At 41.8% G+C, this 20,850-nt stretch overlaps 1 protein-coding gene across 10 annotated transcripts in view; it reads right to left on the reverse strand.

The window, feature by feature from the left end:
* Window positions 1-20,850, reverse strand: part of sytl5 (synaptotagmin-like 5) — a 179,840-nt gene that overhangs the window by 71,694 nt on the left and 87,296 nt on the right. For 7 of the 10 annotated variants that reach the window (XM_069889408.1, XM_069889405.1, XM_069889409.1 and 4 more), the window contains exon 2: window positions 12,650-13,113. In XM_069889408.1, coding sequence (XP_069745509.1) covers window positions 12,650-12,768 — 119 coding nt within the window. In that variant the 5' untranslated portion in view covers window positions 12,769-13,113. Of the gene's footprint in view, window positions 1-12,649; window positions 13,114-20,850 lie in introns of those variants that run through there. The other 3 variants (XM_069889414.1, XM_069889412.1, XM_069889413.1) reach the window with 2 other exon arrangements.

The raw sequence follows: 20,850 nt of genomic DNA on the forward strand, positions 1-20,850 counted from the left end.
GCCACCTCCCCACCATGACTACCAGCCCCCCCACATCTCCATCGGGCACACAAAACTCAAAGCGGTCAACCAGTTTACCTATCTCAGCGGCACCATTTCATAGGATGCAAGGATCGACAACGAGATAGACAACAGACTCGCCAAGGCAAATAGTGCCTTTGGAAGACTACACAAAAGAGTCTGGAAAAACAACCAACTGAAAAACCTCACAAAGATTAGCGTATACAGAGCCGTTGTCATTCCCACACTCCTGTTCGGCTCCGAATCATGGGTCCTCTACCGGCATCACCTACGTCTCCTAGAACGCTTCCACCAGCATTGTCTCCGCTCCATCCTCAATATTCATTGGAGCGACTTCATCCCTAACATCGAAGTACTCGAGATGGCAGACGCCAACAGCATCGAATCCACGCTGCTGAAGATCCAACTGCGCTGGGTAGGTCACGTCTCCAGAATGGAGGACCATCGCCTTCCCAAGATCGTGTTATATGTCGAGCTCTCCACTGGCCACCGTGATAGAGGTGCACCAAAGAAGAGGTACAAGGACTGCCTAAAATCTCTTGGTGCCTGCCACATTGACCACCGCCAGTGTGCTGATATCGCCTCAAACCGTGCATCTTGGCGCCTCACAGTTCGGCGGGCAGCAACCTCCTTTGAAGAAGACCGCAGAGCCCACCTCACTGACAAAAGACAAAGGAGGAAAATCCCAAGACCCAACCCCAACCAACCAATTTTCCCTTGCAACCGCTGCAACCGTGTCTGCCTGTCCCACATCGAACTTGTCAGCCACAAACGAGCCTGCAGCTGACGTGGACATTTACCCCTCCATAAATCTTCGTCTGCGAAGCCAAGCCAAAGAGACCTTGTTAATCACATGTTAAAAGTACAGACCAATATCCAGAACATATGAATACAAATTAAAGGTAGAAACAGAGTGTTAAATAAGATTATAACTGATATTTCATCTCCTTCACTAAGTACCATTGATATCTTAGTGATTTATAAATATTGATTGGTCTACTACATATTTAACACAAGTATTCACAACATAGAAAGAAAAAACTGCCTGCATCTTCTATAAAGGAAGGTAAACTACCATATATTTTGGTGTACAAGTCGACTGGCATATAAGTTGTCCCCCATTTTTCAGCCTAATTTTAAGGGTTTCATGGTATATCCGGCATATAAGTCAACCCCAATTTTTTGGATGCCTGAGGTGCCCTGTTGACTGGCATACAAGTTGACACCAAAACATCATGATGCCTGAGATGGGCCGTTGACCAGCATATATGCTGACCCCCAAAAATCGCGCAGATATGCTAATATGGATGGTCCATTGACACAATGCAACTCGTGACTAAAGTATGAAGTGAGTTTTAAGTTGAAAGTGATAGAAATGGCCAAGACAACCAACAACTGCTCTGCTGCGAGAAAACTTGATGTGCACGAAAAGTTGGAAAGAGATTGGAGGAAGAAGAGACTAAAAATACCAAAAAAGGCAATGTTCATTGAGAAAAGGAATCACTCATTGGCCAGAGTTGGAAAATCACATAGCAAACTGGGTACGTGAACAGAGGCAAGTAGTCACCTGATATAAAATAAGAACATTCACTGCAGTGGGCCAAGTCACACCCAGTGATGAATTTGAGGCTACAGTAGGCTGGTGCAATCATTTCATGAACAGGAAAAATCTGGAATTATGCCAAAAAAACAAAAAAATGCACTGAAACTACCAAAAGATTTTGATCATAAAGTTTTAAGTTTTCACCAGTTTATTATACGGAACCGGCAGAAACACCAGTTTTCATTGGCAAATATTGGAAACTGATGAAATCCCCATGAATTTTGACATAAAAAGTAATAGAACAGTGGGATGGAAAGGTGTTAAAACTGTGCAAACCAGAAGTATAGGCCATGAAAGGACCAGGTTTATGTGGTGTTATTGTGCATGGTGGTTGGGATGAAGTTAAGACCCATGGAAATATTCAAACACAAAATCAAACCAAAAATAAAAGTCCCTGCAGGTATTTTTTGAATATTTTCATGAAAAAAGTTGGATGGATGAAAATGGTGTACAACTATGGGTAGACAATGTGTGGAACAGGCAGCCAGACAGTTTTCGCAAAGAATGGAGTTTGCAGGTCTGGGATATGTTTCGTAGGCACTTAACTGAGAAGACTAAAAGTAGATTAGCACTACATAATACCTACATGGTGGTTATTCCGAATGGTTTGATGTCTATATTGCAACCTCTCTATGTCTGCTTGAACAAGCCACGTGCACGAGGAATGGAATATGGATGTCAAGTGCAAAAAAAGTTATTTACAAAAGGCAGGGCAATGCATGTTGCATCACTTGATGTGCTGTGTAACTTCGTGCTCAAGGCATGGGACAAAGTTAGAGACTGTGATAAAATTGTTTAGAAAGTGTGGTACCTCTTGTGCAATTGATGGCATGGAATATGATTTAATGCGGGGAAACTGACGATGAAGCTGAAAATGGCTCATCAGATACAGATTGAGACCCATATGATGACTGTTTAAACAGTGGAGAATATGGATGTGTTGGCTGCCATCTTTGCTTCAGACGATGATAGGGAGAATGATTTTAAAAGGTTCTAAATGTGTTGTTGTTTTCAGACAATGATAGTGATTTGAAGGTATTAATTGTGTTGATGTTTTCAATAAAAATCTCAATGAAAATCTGTGGCAGTCAGGTTTTTTTTGTTTTTCAAGGGTCAACTTATATGCCAAATCTGCTTTTCATGCATTGACTTATACACTGAATTGATTTTTCACGGGTTGACTTGTATGCAGGAGTGCCGCAGATTGGATTTTGAGCTGAATTTAAGGTCTCAAAAATATATTCAGTGTTCAAGTCGACCCCCATTTTTTGAGGTTTTTTTTGGGTTTCATGACAACTTATACACCAAATGTTTCTCAAAATTTTCTGCTGAAGGATCTTTGACCTGAAAAATTAACTAATTTCCCATTTCAAAAGATGCTGCTCAACTGATTGAGTTGTTCCATCTTGTCCATTTTTGTTTCAGATTTCCAGCATCTGCAATTTTATTTATTTTCTGTTTCTGAAATGTTCTGGTTCACTGAAGCTGTCAATTAAATCCTGAACAATGGTAAATGTTACACACCTTTCTTGTGGGCTCAGGTGCTCATGGGGAATCCAATCCATTTTTCTACCATCTTGGTTAGTAACAGTACTATTTCCAAAGTCTGATAAACACAGTACAATGGTGAGCATAGTACCAATTACAGCTGCTGCTATAATTTCACTCTAAACATCTGCCTTTTATGTGTCCTTCTTTATAGCCTAACAAATGAATGATGTATTCCCTTGAACTCGTGGGCTGTGGGAGTCAAGGAATTGTGTTATATTTGACAATCCTCCTTAAATTAATTTTTTCTTACATGAGAACTGCTGTGTAGTCAAAATTAATCTTTTTTAAAAATAGATCATTTTCCAATAATTTCCCTGTCCTCTTTCTAATACAATAATAGAAAATTTTGACTGAAGCACTTATGCTATATATTAGTTCTTTAAATGTTCCCAGATCATTACACAATTATCACCTAGAACATTTGGTTTTTTTTTTAAAAAACCACTCAAACTTTTGATTGCCACTTTTTCTGTCAGTGCCAATTTCATCTCAGAAGGTCATTCACCAAACTACAAAGTAAATGATCATCACTAACAAGGTTCAGGGTCTTTGTGAAGTCAGGGAGTGGAATAAGTCGAGATGAAATTGTGCATTGTATCTAATGATAGGCAATTTGGCTTTGAATATGCCACATTTAATGGCAAATCATTATTGACGTAGAACTTTGAGAACAAGTACAACTCTAAACTCATGTAATAATAGAAAATAGCAAGAGTAATATTTTTCCCCAAAGTACACAAAATACAGAGAAAGTGTGATACAAGTTACTGCACAGCAAAACTAAAATGCAATCATACAAATTAGATCAAAAAACAATTCATACAATCTTGAAAGCAGAAAGTGATCAAAAAATATTGAGAAGGTTGGTGGAATTAATTAAGGAACACGTAAAAATCTTTAGGTTCATCTGTGTCTTAAATCTTTAAAGTTATAGCTGCAGGACAATAACAAGCCCTTCACCCCCAATTAACCTCCAGTCTCCAGAGAACAGTACAGCACAGAAGCAGGTCCTTTGGCCCTTCGAGTCTGTGCTGAACTATTATTTGGCCCATTCCCACTGACGCAACCAGTCCATAGCCCACCATACCCTTCCCATCCACATACCCATCCAAATTCTTCAATATTAAAATTGACTCCTCATTCACCATCACCCAGCAGCTCATTCCACATTCTCTCTACTCTCTGAACAAATTTCTTCCAATTTTCCCTCTCAACTTTTCCCATTTCACTCTTATCCTAAATCTGCTGGTTTGTCTCTGAGTGGATAACGCTGACCTACGTTTACTGTCTATCCACCTCATAATTTTAAATACCTCTATCAAATCTCACTCATTCTTCTACCCTCCAGGGAATAAAGTCCTAACCTGTTAAACCTTTCCTTGGAACTGATTTCCTGAAGTCCGAGCAACATCCTAGTGAATCTTCTCTTTCAATCTTATTGATATCTTCCCTGTTGTTAGGTGATCACAACTGCACACAAGACTCCAATTTTGGCTTCACCGTAAACTCCACACTTTGAAACTCAGTACTTTGATATATGAAGGCCAATGTGACAAAAACTCTCTTTACAACTCTATCCACCTGTGACTGCACTTTCCCAGTTCCCTCTGTTCTACCGCACTCTTCATTGCTCGACCGTTCACCGTCTTTTCATGGTTTGTCCTTCAAAATGCAACACCTCACAGTTGTTCATGTTAAATTCCATCTGCTGTTTATTCCAGCTGGTCCAGATCCCTCTGCAAGCTTTGAAAACCTTCCTTGCTGTCCACAATGCTTCTGATCTGAGTATTGTCTGCAAACTTGCTGATCCAATCACCACATTGTTGTCCAGATTGTGGATCTAGATGACAAGCTACGCTGGTCCCAGCACCGATTCCTGCAGCACACCACTAGTCACAGGCCTCCAGTCTGAGAAGTAATTGTCCACGGCCACTCACTGGCTTCTCCCACACAGCCAATGTTTTTGAATATTTTAATATGAGATTTCACACCCAAAGTACAGAGTACCTATGGATAGATGTTAAAATTCTCTCAAAGATACACTACACTTAAAATCACCAATGCCTGAAGAGGGCACACAAAATCAGTGAACCGGTGCGGACTCGAAAGGCCAACATGGCCTGTTTCTGCTCCGTAAATGGTTATATATGGTTTCCACGACTTTGGCTATTTATTTTTAAAAAGTGTTTCTTGGGCAGGTTATGCACAGAGATAGCCCGGACCCATCTAATAGCTACATTAGAACATGTTAGTGAGAAGAATATCAATTATTTCTTAACATGGGAGAACTAACTTGGGTCACTGTGACATTCTAAGAACAAATCTCCCACAGAAGATTCATGTTGACTTGCAAGCCTAATGTAGCAATGATATAAATGACATGCTGAATTGGTTTGCATTTTATCCCTATATGTGCTAAAGATGATTAACAGAGTCTGATAGATGTCTTAACAGCATCAAGTCTTTATGTTCTTTCCTCTGGTTTGCACAAGTACCATTCTATCTCTACTGCAGATGTCCGTGTATATGTAGATGAATATTATATTTTCATGTCTCTTCCTTAAAGATGTTGGTCCTCTTCTAATTGTAGCTACTTGCACCTCTTTGAATTTTACAGCTCTATTATCTTGCTGTCGTGCAGTGTAGTCTGAGCCCAAGGCTTGAACTCCATCATCCCCAGCAATAGTTTCTCATAAGAAAGAAAATGTGGATCAGAGTTATACATGGAGTTAATAAAACAGATGACCAAAAGCTTTATCAAATTAGAATAGCTGTGGTGGTGACTTAGAACGAGAGTTTCAAAGCTTGGTTCAGCTGAGGGCATAGATGTCAACCATAGAGGAGCATTCATTGCTCTACATTGTAAGAAAGCCAAGTACAGACATTTTGACAAATAGCTTATTGGAGAAATTAAAAAATAAGGACTAGAGACTTTTAATAATTTGAGGATTTATGCAAATAAATGCAAACAAAATTATGGGGCTGCATGCACAAGGCTGATGTAATTTTTCTTTTTTGATTTATTCAAAATTACAAAAGAAGAGAAGCAAAATATTGTTGTAGATGAGGATTTCAGCAAACAGTACTGAAATGAATGAAGTGATGAATGCAGAAATGCTCTGCAGCTCATTCTGGATTCAAATATAACATCAAGGTCGCAAGGAACTTGATTCAGCCTCACAGCTGAACAGAAGGCTGAAGGTGGTGGCTAGGAATTTATGATAGTCAAAAAACAATGCCTTGGACTTCCTGATTCTTAGTTGACCAAACTCAACTTCTTGTCAAACCTACACCATTATGATGCTTCAGGTGATTGAGATTTTGGATATTAGTGTAAATTTATCCTTGTTTCTTAATTTAATTTAGTTTCAATTTAGACATACAACTCGGTAACAGGTCATTTTGGCCCATAAGTCCAAGCCGCCCAATTTACATACAATTAACCTACACCCCCAGTACACTTTGAAAACCAGAGCCCTCGGAGCAAACCCATACAGACATGGAGAGAACTTTCAAACTCCCTACAGACAGCGCAGGATTTGAACCCAAGTCCAGTCCCAGTTGCTGGCACTGAAAAGTCAACGTGCTAACCACTACACCAAATGTGTCACCCATAATGCCATTTCTGCAAAGCTTCTGGGGATGTTTCACTTTTTTGTGCCAAATATCAAAAATTTGTCATTCACTTACTCAGAGCCTGGCTGCCAGTTACCCAGTTCTGTCACTAATAGGATTAAAGGGAGAAGGGCAAGAAAGATTGTATTATCAGAGAAAAACAGCTGGGAAATATTTACCAGCATTAGAACAGCAAGTAGGAGCTTGATGTTCCCCTGAGGCAGAGGTGTAATGGATGGCTAAGACAGGTGTGCATCAGATGTGCTCAAGAATTCTTGGAATCAAATCAAGAGAACAATATTAAGATGCAAAATGAAAGTTTTGCCAAGGGAAAAGCATACTGAGTTAAAGTTAATTCAGTGGCCAACAACCTCTCCCTCAACGCTCATCAGTGCCTCTACTTCGTCAGGAGTTTGTGGAGGTTTGGTATGACATCTGAAACCCTGGAAAATTTCTACAGATGTGTGGTGGAAAGTAAGCTGACTGGCTGAATCAGAGTCTGGTATGGGGACACCAATACCCCCAAGCTCCACAAAAGGGAGTGGACACAGCCCAGGACATCAAAGACAAACCTCTCCCCCACCCCCACCCAATCAAGAACATCTACGGGAAACGCTCCCATTAGAGAGCAACAGCAATCATTGAGGATTTACACCATCCAGCACACGCTCGGTTCTCGCTGCTACCATCAGGAAAGAGGTACAGGTGCCACAAGACTCACACCACCAGGTTTAGGAACAGCTGCTACCCCTCCACCATCAGACCCCTCAACAAGAAATTCAGTCAGGTACTCATGAAAGGACTCTTACTTTTGCATTTGTTTGTTATTTTTCTCCTCTCTCTTCTTTCTTTGGCTTGGCTTCGCGGACGAAGATTTATGGAGGGGTAAATGTCCACGTCAGCTGCAGGCTCGTTTGTGGCTGACAAGTCTGATGCGGGACAGGCAGACACGGTTGCAGCGGTTGCAGGGGAAAATTGGTTGGTTGGGGTTGGGTATTGGGTTTTTCCTCCTTTGCCTTTTGTCAGTGAGGTGGGCTCTGCGGTCTTCTTCAAAGGAGGTTGCTGCCCGCCAAACTGTGAGGCGCCAAGATGCACGGTTTGAGGCGATATCAGCCCACTGGCGGTGGTCAATGTGGCAGGCACCAAGAGATTTCTTTAGGCAGTCCTTGTACCTTTTCTTTGGTGCACCTCTGTCACGGTGGCCAGTGGAGAGCTCGCCATATAACACGATCTTGGGAAGGCGATGGTCCTCCATTCTGGAGACGTGACCCATCCAGCGCAGCTGGATCTTCAGCAGCGTGGACTCTCTCTATTGCACAGTTATTGACATTTCTTTATTTGTTTATGTATGTATATTGGGTACAGTTTTATTTTGCACTACCAATAAGTGGTCATTCTGCCTAGCCCCCAGGAAAAAGAATCTCAGGGTTATATGTGATGTCATTTATGTGCTCTGACAATAAATCTGAAATCTGAATGTCATCAAGACCAAGGAGCTGGTTACAGACTGCTGGAGGAAGGCGGAGCCCCTGTGCCTTTTCTTCCTTTAGAAGCCTGAGAAAATTTGGCATGTCACCTATTAACAGCTTCGACAGGTTGAAAGCATCCTGTCAGGGTACATCACTGCATGGTATGGGAACTGCTCTGTCTGAGATTGCAAGAAACCACAGAGGAACGTAAGCGTGGTTCAGGCCATCACGTATATTCCCCTCCACTCCATCAACTCCATTTATTACTCCCATTGCCTTGTAAAAACAATCAACCTATCATCCCATTTTGATCACACTCCACCTTTCTTTTGTTAGAAGATTCATGAGTATGCGATCATGCACATCCAGATTCAAGGAAATTTTCTTTTTCGTCATTATGACTCTCAAATGAATACCAGCAGAGTAAAATTTTGTTGCCTTTGCTCCATACTAACAGATCTTTCTCTGTAGCTTTGTTCTGTGCCTTATTTATTGTCTCCTCACAAAACAACCTTTATTATTACATCTTAGTACTGTAACAACGAACAAGCAATAATAGAGGTAAAAACACACAACACTGGAGAGACTCAGCAGGTCAGTGTCCAAGGCAGAGATACATAATTGATGTTTTTTGGGCTTGAGCCCTGCATCAAAGTATGAGAAAATGCCGGTGAGCGTCAGAATAAAGGGGGGGGGGGGTGGCAGGGCAGGAGATGATAGGTGGAGAAGGGAGGGAAGGGACAGCAGCACTGAGATAGAGGGGGGTTGAAAGGCAGGAAATGGGTGAGGGGTAAGAAAAAGCAAATAGATTTAATGGAAAACAGTGAAGTCAATGTTCATGCCATCTGGCTGGAAGGTGCCCAGACAGAAAATAAGGTGTTGTTCCTCCAATCTGCAGGTAGTCAGGGTAGGACAGTACACAAGGCCATGGACAGACATGTGAGAATAGGAGTGTGACCCAGAACTGAAATGGTTGACCACTGGGAGGATTCTGTGGTTGCAGACTGAGAGGAGGTACTGAGCAAAGCAATCTCACAGTCTGTGACCAGTCTCTCTGATGTAGAGAATGCCACAAAGGGTGCACCAGATGCAGTCAATAGGTTCTCTGGATGTACAGGTGAAGTGTTGCTTAACATGAAAGGCCTGTTTGGGGCCCCGACAATGGTGAGAGAGGAGGTGTGGGTGCAAGTGTTACATCTCCTCTGGTCACAGAGGAATGTGCCAGATATGCAATGGATGGGGAGGGATGAGTGCACGAAGGAGTCGTGGAGGGATGGTCCTTGCTGAAGGCTGAGAGAGAAGGAGCAGGAAAGATATGTCTAGTGCTGGGATCCTGTAGTAAGTGCCGGAAATTCTGGCAGATGATGTCATGGATGTGGAGGCTGGTGGGGTGGTAGGTGAGGATGAGGGAGATTCTATGTTGGTTGCATATGGGAGCAGAGGGGGACCAGGGCAAATGAGCAGGAAATAGAGGAGATGTAGGTGAGGGCCAAGTCGATAGTGGTTGAGGGGAAGCCACATTTGTGGAAGAAGGCAGACGTTTCAGAGGTTCTGGACATCTTAGGAACAGATACTGTGGAGACAGAGAAATTGACAGAAGGAGATGGCATCCTTGGAAGGGACAGGTTGTGAAAAAGTGCAATCAGAGGAATTCTATTAAAATGAAGTAGTTCTAGTGATTAGAATAAGCATTTGGGATTTTTTTTTAAATAGAACAAAGAGATTTAGACCTTTTCATGAAGGACATACGGGCAAAGGTCACAGAAATTGGAAAAGGGGCTGGTGGGAGTTGTCCAATGAAGAGCAGAATGAACAATGGTGTGCAGAGAGAAAAAAAAATCATAATTTACATGCCTTGTGAAGTGTCGAAAGAACAAAGAAGTCCAGACATGGCAGCATCAATTATTTGGAATTTATCAATACTCTAATAAAGTTAAGAGAGATTGCAGGGAATAGATATAATTAGTCTCTCTCAATTTCCATTGTCATAGAGGAACAAGTGCAAGGACAAATATCTCATAAGATTATGAATAGTTTGGTAAATAGTCATTGCAAATATTATCAAAGGCAAACCCAAACCAAGCAGCCAGACATTAAGCAGTTAAATATGTCTAAATAGATTTTTTTTAAATCATAGCAGCGGCACATTCAACAAGGATCAACAATTTGAATGCTATTTTTATAGAGAGAATAGTCTGCAAAATTTGAATGTCATATCATAGCATTGATTCTATTTAATTTAAATTGCTGGAATGTAGGAACATTCCCAATAATGGTAGTGTGTTTCAATAATATCAAATTCAAGTTTTCTGCATTTGAATGGAAGACATAGATAACTGGAATATTTAATTGGGTTGGGTGTCTTTCCTCCTGTGAGATATTTTAAAATTATGAAGTGATTAATGAGAGCTCACTTCGCAAAAATGCAAGAACAGATCAATTAGACTGAATGTTTCACTGACATCATGCATCGGTGGAATTTGCTGTTTGCTTTACTCAGTAATAATGGTGAATGCTACAAATTTTGCTGTTTTCACATCCATAAATTCCTGGCCAATTTTAATTTTGTGGGCATTAAAATGCTTTTGATGTATAATTATCCTTTTAATGAAAATATCTAGGCACATTTGGCCTTCTTCAAAGTTTTTTTGTTCACTTTCACTGCAAAGGGATAGAATAGCTAATCATGAAATGCAAGGAGTTATCCAAATAGAAAAAGAATGTCCTTTAATTTAAGAGTACTATCCACAAGAACATGCAAACATTCCATCTGGGACAGCAGATGAACTTCCTCATGCATCCACCTCATTACAGTGTCAATAACCATATGCTGATAGCAATGTAACTGTGGTGGAACACAGTAATGCAGGTGGGGACCTCACTGGACTGCTCAGGCTAGCCCACCTCCGACCTAGTAACTCCTTCCCGTAGTTTCCCAATAAAGGCTGAGAAAACTAGTCTCCTTCCTCAACACCAGTATTGGATCCTGGCCAGAAGCATGTAGTTTTGTACTGAATATTTCAGGATATTAAAGTCTTTGACCATGCGCTTCATGTCTGCTTGTGGTTATTGATCGTGCTACAGTAGCTTCAGAGGTTACTGCAATTAGTGAAAAACTATCAATTTCTGGCATTTATAAATGCATGTTTGCACAAACACAGAGAATGATGCTATAATTCCTAGCAGTGTACACTGTGGCAGTTTTAACTTGGGCAATAAAACAGAAGATGAATATTAGCATCAAATTAATAATTATTTTATAAATGCAACATTCTTGCTATTGATTTTGTTGATGAATTCAGTATAAGAACATTTTCAAACATCACATTAGGCAATAATTACAGTTGAGACTTTGGCCCTCATGTTATTCATATATTTTATATATATTTTATGTTGTTGGATTCCATTTCTAAAATAAAACAATTTCTAAAAAAATATATTTTGACTTCTCAGTTTTATTTTACTCGAAGTTTATTTTTAAACTATCTACCTTGCTACCTTTGAAGCTTCTTTAATCTGATTGGTTGCTTAGCTTGTTTGATGACACCACTATCCACAGTTTACAACTGCACTGCATTACAAAAATTGGAAACTTCAGTCGTCAGAGCCACTAATATTTTGTGTATTCTTTGAGTTTTCTTTGAAAGAAGAGAGCATCATTCCAATTTCTTTCACACTATTGGTACTATAACAGTAGGAAAAAACATTAAACAGCAAATAGATGCAAGCAACAAAGATTTGTGGTACAGCAACACTACAGAATTAGCCTAACATTAATTGTAGCCTTGGATTGTAGTGAAAATGCTTGTACCATTTATTAAAATGGATGAGGTCACGGGACACTGAAGGAGTAGACTGGGCAGAACCAATGTGGATTAATGAAAGGGAAGACATGTTTGACAAATTTGTTCGAGTTGTTTTGAATATGTAACTAGTAATACAGAGAGGGGAAAATGAGTTAGTGGTGCATTTGTGCTTTTTGAATGGCAGATCAGGGCAGAGGCCAAATGCCCTACATCTGCTTCTCATTCTCAAGATGTGCATAAATTCCTGCACGAGGATAGGGTCAATTGCGTTAACCTTGTCTTTCTCAATTTTGATCACCAAAAAGATGCATTGCTTTTTCTTAAAATTTCAGCTGTAAAGGTATCCTTAATTACATGTTTCTCTCAACTTAATTTCCTAATTTAACATGTTGCAAAGTTACAAAAACACATTTCTACCAGCCCATTCTTATGAGGAATGATGTGTAACTACTGCAGAAGCACTTTTCATTACTAACTACATTTTTGGCTGGCATACAAATACATGTTATTATGTTAACTGTTATTGCTATTAATAAACTTTAAAAATAAACCAATGCCCAATCCCCGCCTCTCTTACTACTGACCTTATTCTCTTCTCTTCAGCTTTTCTCAACAATTCATCTCGGCGTAAAACTTCCAGAATAAGGTCCCTTTCATTGTCCACCAGGAATGACAGATTGACAATCTCAGTTGTTTTGGACATACTTCTGCAGCAGGAATCTTTATTGTGCTGTCAAAGCTGACCAGCTTTGGAGAAAATCACTTGCTGAGAACTTCAGGAAACAATGAGGTGATCGTAATGAATCTTAGGTGTTGGCTCAAGAAGGAGATCTGTTCAATCTTCCCAAACATGATTAACTTCAGGATCTCAAAAGACAACTCATCTTGGGTTGGAAGTAATTTTACTTTTTTTAAAAGTTGTACGGCTTTTTTGTATGAACTTGGAAGAACGTTTTAAAGGTTTCAGTTAATGGACTCCGAATCTTCCACTTCCTAAGCATTAATCCTCTTGAACAAAAATACCAGTAAAGTTCAGCCACCTTTATTGCTGAAAAGGAAAACAAAGATATCAATAAAATAAATTCTCTAAACTCATTAATATGAACTCACTAATTGGTAGAAATGTATCATAATTTGTTCATAATTATAATGAAAATAATCATGAATAGTTGATTAACAGAACAGTCCTGGATGGTGTACGATTTACAATTCATTACATTTATGACACATGAAAATATTAATATTTTTTCACATTATTGGGAAGTCAATTCCAATTTTGGAACAATACATTAATTCAGCAAAGATCAACTTCCAATCACTAAAAAAAAACTATAGTTTAAAATTTTTTTAAATTAATTTTTTATTTTTCACACTATGAACCATACTGACCAAAACATATACAGTCATTTTTCTCTTAAATATATAGTGTCATTTTCTCCCCTTTTAACCCCTCCCTTCCCTCCCTCCCTCACCCCTCCTTCCCATTTATTCAAAGTTCAATCTATAGATACATTAAACCCGTCAAACAATGTCGTCACTTAATAAAAATGCACAAGAAATTTTTGTCTTTTACTTTTATATATTGAGTCAGTTCTTTTCATTATCTTCTCCTGTCATTTTAGGTGGTGGAAGTCCACGGTAGGATTTCTCTATAGTATTTCATGTATGGCTCCCATATTTGTTCGAATATTGTGATGTTATTTCTTAAATTATATGTTATTTTTTCTAATAGAATACTGTGAACCAAAGAACTTTTCTGAACTTTCACACATATTACATACACGTGCGCTTAGAATTAGAAGGGGGTTAAGTTACTACAGTTACACAATTGGGATATAGGACTGAAGTACAACCCAGAATAAAAATGCTCAGACTGCTTACACGAGCGACTCAACTTTTATCCCCCAAGAAGAATTCCCACAAGATACTAACTTCACTTGTAGGGTTATAAGCTTGAGTGCTGTGTATCACATTTTTAAAAAAAATCAAGGTTCAACTTTGTCACATCAAGATGTTGTTAATAGCATCATTTGTTCAGTGTTTTTACATTCTTTTAGAGTGACATCTCATACACTGAGATGGAAAATTCCATGGCCATGAATCAAGAAAGACACCCCATATATATTTTAAACACACCTGCTATTTATTCTGAATTACCTAATACAATTTCCTCATTCCAGAATAATTACATGAACAGATGTTAAGATCAGTACTCAGAACCAAGGAGTGGTGAACAATATTGCCCATGAGTTCCCTGCCAATATGCCTATGATTACATTTATATTGTCAGCATTGGTGATTTAGGACCCCAGCCCTCCAAACTCCAACATTCTTCGCATGTAATGGCATACAGCTAGGAAAGAGTAGGCTGTGGACTCCACAACACCAACTCCAGATCCCACGAAGCCTCAGATATCAGGTCAAATACATCAGAATAAAAACTTCCTCTTCATTATTGTCAACTATTTTCTCATCTCTGAACCTACGTGTTGATTAATGGGGCACAGAATTTACTCTCTATGAGAAACCTTGATGTCTATTACCAAGAGTACTTTGATAAGACCATCACTGACTAACTGCCAGAAATATAGAGTTGGATAAATACAGTATGCAAAAAGGCTTCAGACCACAAAATATGTGTCAACTATGATGCACACTAATTCTACATGAACCCATTTTATTGCCATTCCCATTCACTCCTGCTCCGCCTCCACCCACCCACCATTGTTCAGCATGGACAAGCAGAGCCTGTATCGTATTTCCATGCTGCAAGACTACAAATCTATAGCTGCTTCTCCCAGAGAGCAGTGAATCAGCTGTATTGTCTGCTTAATGAAGCAGAAGAGGCTGCATTTAAGACAGAGATTGATTTTTGAAGAATTTTAGGGGAATTAGGGCTATGGGGAACAGGGAGGTAAGTGGAGCTGAGTTTATAGCCATAATCAGCCATGATCTTAACTGTGCCACGTCCAGAATATCCACCAATGCGAGAGATAAAGAGCTACATTTTTTCCCCCCAAAATAGACTTTATTCAAAATTAATTATTTACAAAGAAAAAAACCATTCAAAGTCTCTTTGCAAACAAAGTTTCGTATTTCTCTCACTGGACATTGTTACATTCATTTCTATTTAGCAGCATTGCCATCGTGAAGACACGTCATTACTTTCCTCTGTTGCTTGAGGGGCTGCCCTTGGTCTTGGCCCTTCAATGCCCAGTAACGGAAGAACTCTAGATTGTTCTCCTTCCGCACAGCACCCTCGCACTGGTTGCACCAAGCCTCAATGCATTCCTCAGCATGTACTTCTGCAGGAAGGAATGTGCCAGTCTGCAGCATTCTTGCACCAACATCTCCAAGTGCTGAAAGACCAACAGTTTTATGACAGACCAAAGTGCATCTTTCCCCCAGTCGATGGCCTTTCCCCCAGTCGATGGCCTTTCCCCCAGTCGATGGCCTTTCCCCCAGTCGATGGCCTTTCCCCCAGTCGATGGCCTTTCCCCCAGTCGATGGCCTTTCCCCCAGTCGATGGCCTTTCCCCCAGTCGATGGCCTTTCCCCCAGTCGATGGCCTTTCCCCCAGTCGATGGCCTTTCCCCCAGTCGATGGCCTTTCCCCCAGTCGATGGCCTTTCCCCCAGTCGATGGCCTTTCCCCCAGTCGATGGCCTTTCCCCCAGTCGATGGCCTTTCCCCCAGTCGATGGCCTTTCCCCCAGTCGATGGCCTTTCCCCCAGTCGATGGCCTTTCCCCCAGTCGATGGCCTTTCCCCCAGTCGATGGCCTTTCCCCCAGTCGATGGCCTTTCCCCCAGTCGATGGCCTTTCCCCCAGTCGATGGCCTTTCCCCCAGTCGATGGCCTTTCCCCCAGTCGATGGCCTTTCCCCCAGTCGATGGCCTTTCCCCCAGTCGATGGCCTTTCCCCCAGTCGATGGCCTTTCCCCCAGTCGATGGCCTTACAGCAGTTCTGGATGTCTGACTCTATGTGTGTATCTGGGAACAGCCCATCATCCTGCTTCTCCACACACTTAGCACATCTTCATTCTGCAAAAAGGTAGGTAAGTGTCTCCACTCCAGCTCAGTTATTTCTGTGACAATATGCATGCAGAGTGATGTTCCGGTTGCACATCTGATGACCAGTTTATTTCCTGTTATCGAGAGGGAGCAGCATGCCCAGAAGAACTTTGTAATCCATTCCAACCAATTTTTGTTGCATGTCTCAGCCCCTCCAAACCGGATCCCCAACACCTTCAGGTAGGTAGATCTAACTGTGAAGGAGAGGGCGGACCAGTTATGGAAGGGCACTGTCTTGTTCTTATCCACTTTACTCTGGTGCCCGATGCAGACTCAAAATGGCCACAGATGCTGATTAGTCTGCAGATCAATCATGTGAAGGAACAGAAAACGGCAGCGCCATCATGAACAGGGAGGTTTTGACCTGAGTGCCTCCACTGCCTGACAGTGTCACTTCTCTAATGCCCTTGTGCCTCCTGATGGATTCAGCAAAGAGCTCCAAGTAGCATGCAAGTTAGATTGAAGAAAGCGGACAACTGTGTACACCTTCAGACTCAATGGGGAAGTTTCATGTCCCCCTGATGAATGGCCCCCCACATAGCCATGGCCAAGGTGAAGAAAATCTTATTCAAGGTGAACCCACACAAGGTGGCAGGACCAGACAACATACCTGGTCAGGTACTAAAAGACTGAGCAGACCAATTGACAGAGGTCTTCATGAACATTTTCGACACCTCACTGCAGAAGTCCATTTTTCCCACAGGGTTCAAGACAGCCACCATAATTTCGGTACCCAAGAGGGCGACAATAACAGGCCTCAATGACTACCATCCTGTGGCAATGACCTCCACCATTATGAGATGCTTCAAGTGTCTGGTGATGGAATGCATCAAAGCACACCTCCCAGGGATGTTAGATCCATTTCAATTTGTGTATAGGAGAAACCATTCCACAGATGATGCTATAGCCTTGTTGCTTCATTCCATCCTGGCCCACCTGGAGAATGATGCTTCATCCGCCAGGCATTCATTGACCAACTCAGTGTTTAATACAATTATTCCCAGAGGCTGGTGGAGAAGCTGTCCTTGTGGGACTCAACACCCCTCTTTGCAACTGGATCCTGGACTTCCTAATGAAAGACCAAAGTCTGTCTGGATCTGTAGCAGAATATCAAGCTCCGCCATGCTGAATACTGGTGTACCTCAGGGCTGTGAGCTCAGCCCACTCCTGTTCATACTACTGTCGAAGTTGGCCTCATAAGCAACAATGATGAATCGTACTACAGAAAAGAGATGGAAAATGTCATGAAATGGTGCGAGAGTAACAACCTGAGTCTCAACGTGGTCAAGACGAAGTTGATGATCATGGATGTCAGGAGGACCAAGAACAACCACCTTCCACTATACATCAACAGCTCTGTAGTAGAAAGAGTGGAGAGCATCAAGTTCCTCAGAGTTCACTTAACTAGTGACCTAACATGGACACGCAACATCTCCTCACTTGTCAGGAAGGCACAACAGCGAATGCACTTCCTGGGAAGATTGAAGCAGGCAAAGCTACTGGCCACCATTATGTCAACCTTCTATAGGAGCTCTATCTAGAACATCCTGGCCGGCTGCATCACAGTGTTGTTTGGTCGCTGCAGAGAAATGGACCAAAGGTTAATCCACAGGTTCATAAGAGAGGCAGAGAGGATCACTGCAATGCAAAATCATTGAGGACCCCTTCCACCCTGCACACAGCATCTTTCAGCTGTTCCCATCAGGGAAGAGATATAGGTGTATCAGAGCCAGCACCACCAGGCTGAGGAACAGCTTCTTTCCATGGGCAGTGAGAATGCTGATCGACCAAAGGAGGTGCTCACACTAACCATCCGAGCCCCTCTCTCTTGTACAAAACATATATTTATTTATTTTTGTGGATATAAAAATGTACTGCCTATGTATGTCTGTATGTGCATAATGTCTGGTTGAATGCCTGCATTTTTTTTTGCACTGAGGACCGGATAACACTGTTTGGTCGGTTGTACTTGTATAATCAGCTGACAATAAACTTGACTTGATCTGTTACCCACCCATTGAATTAGACTGCACTACAGATCTCTATGTTGAGCAATTTCATCCAATTTTAGATTCTCTCTCCAAAGCCATTTTGGAGAGAATATCCATCATGTACATGTGCGATATCCTGTCGATAGCCTTCTCCTGTTCTGAGCTGACCAGGTAGATGTCCACCCCCCCCTGCTCTGCATGTAGGCGATGGTATCTTGGAGTAGCAGGAAGCTGTCAGAAAATTTCCTGCCCAGAACCGTGCAGGTTTTGTTTGGGTGGATCACCTGCCCCAGAGTAGACTTCACTCAAATGGTGATGTCCTTGGACAGGATTTTGTAGTCAATGTTTAAAAATGAAAATGGGTCTCCAATTCCTGATAGCCTCCTTCTCCCTTCTGTTGGAAGATGAGAGGGATGATGCCCTCCTAATGAAGGATGACATGCTGCCTACCAGGATCATAGTGTTGAATACTTCTAGCAGATCCGGACCCACCCAGTCCTACAGTGCTGTGCACATCTCAGCTGGTAAGTCATCGCTTCTAGGAGTTTTACTCTACTCAAAGGAATAGATAGAGTCAGTCGGCTACTGGGTTATTGGCTAGTCTAGATTATTCCATTTGCTGTCATCCAAGACCTCCATGAAAGAGGACAGGAAACTTTGGGAGGCCATTCTGTGTGTAGCCTTCATGTTGTATAGTTCAGCATAAAAGAATCTGCTTATCCTCTGTATGCCCATCTGCAAGGATATGACTGAGTCCTCCTCTTAAGATCGTGGATCATAGAGCTCCCTTTGTGAACCCTTTGGAAGAAGAAACACGAATAACTCTCATTCTGCTCCACTGTGCAGACTCTGGATTGGAAAATGATCTTGGAAGACTCAGAGGTGAATATCACAGTTTGTTGGCTCTTTACCTCTCAGAGTTCCTCTCTCATATCCATCCATCTCAATAGCAGGAGTTGGCTCAGTTCCCTCTGCCTCTGTCTTGCTCTCAAAACACCTATGAGGACAAAGAACCTTTTGATGCTCTCCTTGGTTGCTTCCCAGCAGTTCACTGGGGAATCAAAGACTGGTTTCACAGTTCTCCAACCAATGTACTCCTTTAGTTCCTCTACAATCTTTCGGGTCCACAACTTCATGTTCAGCTACCACATTTCCCTGCCCATTGTCTAGGCTTCCTGTAATTGACAGGAAGAGAGAAGAAGGCAGTGGTTAGAGAAGAACACTGGCGTGACGTCATTGGTGGTCCTGACCATATGTCCTTCAACATAAACATGGTCAAATCCAAGGCTGAGTTGAGCCATCTGATCTCAATCAACTGGGCTGTGGCTGTTCTCCACATATAGGATTGCTGAAGGTGTTGCTCAGCTGTGCATCCTTAACCGTCTCCATCAGGAATAAGTAGGAGGTGTCCAGTCTACTGTCAGCACTGCTGAATTGTCCAGCCACATCAATGAAATCACCAGCCAGAACGACCGGTCTAGATGTTGCCAGCAATAGTGGGAGCTGCTGGAAGACAGCCAGGCTCTCATTCCATGCAGACGAAACATATACATTGATCAGCTGGAGTGGGGTGTTTCTGTATATTAGATCCATCATGAGAAGATGCTCCTCCAACCTCGGTGATTACAAAGTTGCCTGCCCACAGCAAGATACCCAAACTACAGTGGCAACAATCGTTCCCCACCACTGACCATACTGAGAACCCATGAGGCCACCATCGTGACATCTCTGTCAGTTCCTGATTTGCGGCAGACCATATTGCTGTATGAAAGGTTGCATAGTGTACTTGAAACTGCACAAGTTGAGGGTTTCTGTTTTAATCTCCATTGGAGTCTCTGGTCTGCAATCCTTACAGTCTAGAGTCAATCAGCCTGAGCCTTCATTACTCACTGCTTTGGTGAACTGCAGCACTGATTTTAGGAACAAGGGGCGATCTTATTCAGGTAGTAGGGTCTCCTCAGGAGAGTCTGGTGGTGTAGCTGTGGGGCGATCCGGCTGTATGCTTGACTGGCTTGCATTCTCCTTCTCCCAGACATCAGGAGCAACAGACTCTGGACTGCTCCAGGTCTCTCGGAGCTTGGGGAGTGATGGCCTCTACACAGTTCCCGGTCTCCCGGAGTGGGGAAATCGCTGGGTGCTGTACATCCCAGTCAGGTTTACTCGTAGCCTGCTGTCCTCCTTTTATTTCCCCTCCATTTTGGCGCTTTCTCTGCCTTTGTCTGGCACACACGCTGACTTCATCCTCAGATGATGAGAGGTTATTGACTTCTGTTTGCACCTTGACACTTTTCTTCCCACTGCTTGTGATGTTGGTTGCCAATTGCTTCAATGGGACTTTCTGGGTTTTCTTTCTTTTATTCACAGTGATTCTACCACAGTGATTCTCAATCTTTTTCTATCCACTCACATACCATTTTAAGTATTCCCTATGCCCTGTTTTAATCGTCCCTAATTGACTAGCTATGCGCACACTCCAAAGGAAATGGGCCAATGACAATTTTTCTCAAGCAAAATATTTCAGTAACAATTGGGTCTAGAGCAGTGATCTTCAACCTTCCCTTCCCACTCACATACCACCTTAAACAATCCTTTACTAATCACAGAGCACTTATGGCATAGGGACTACTTGTGGTAAGAGTGGAAAGAAAAAGGTTGAAAACCACTAATCTACCATTTTTCCTCCATTGACTTGGTCTCCTCAGGAAGAGCCTCTTTGGGTTTGAGGGT

Source organism: Narcine bancroftii, chromosome 7 (assembly GCF_036971445.1).
Source record: "Narcine bancroftii isolate sNarBan1 chromosome 7, sNarBan1.hap1, whole genome shotgun sequence".
In the NCBI taxonomy this organism is placed as follows: domain Eukaryota; kingdom Metazoa; phylum Chordata; class Chondrichthyes; order Torpediniformes; family Narcinidae; genus Narcine; species Narcine bancroftii.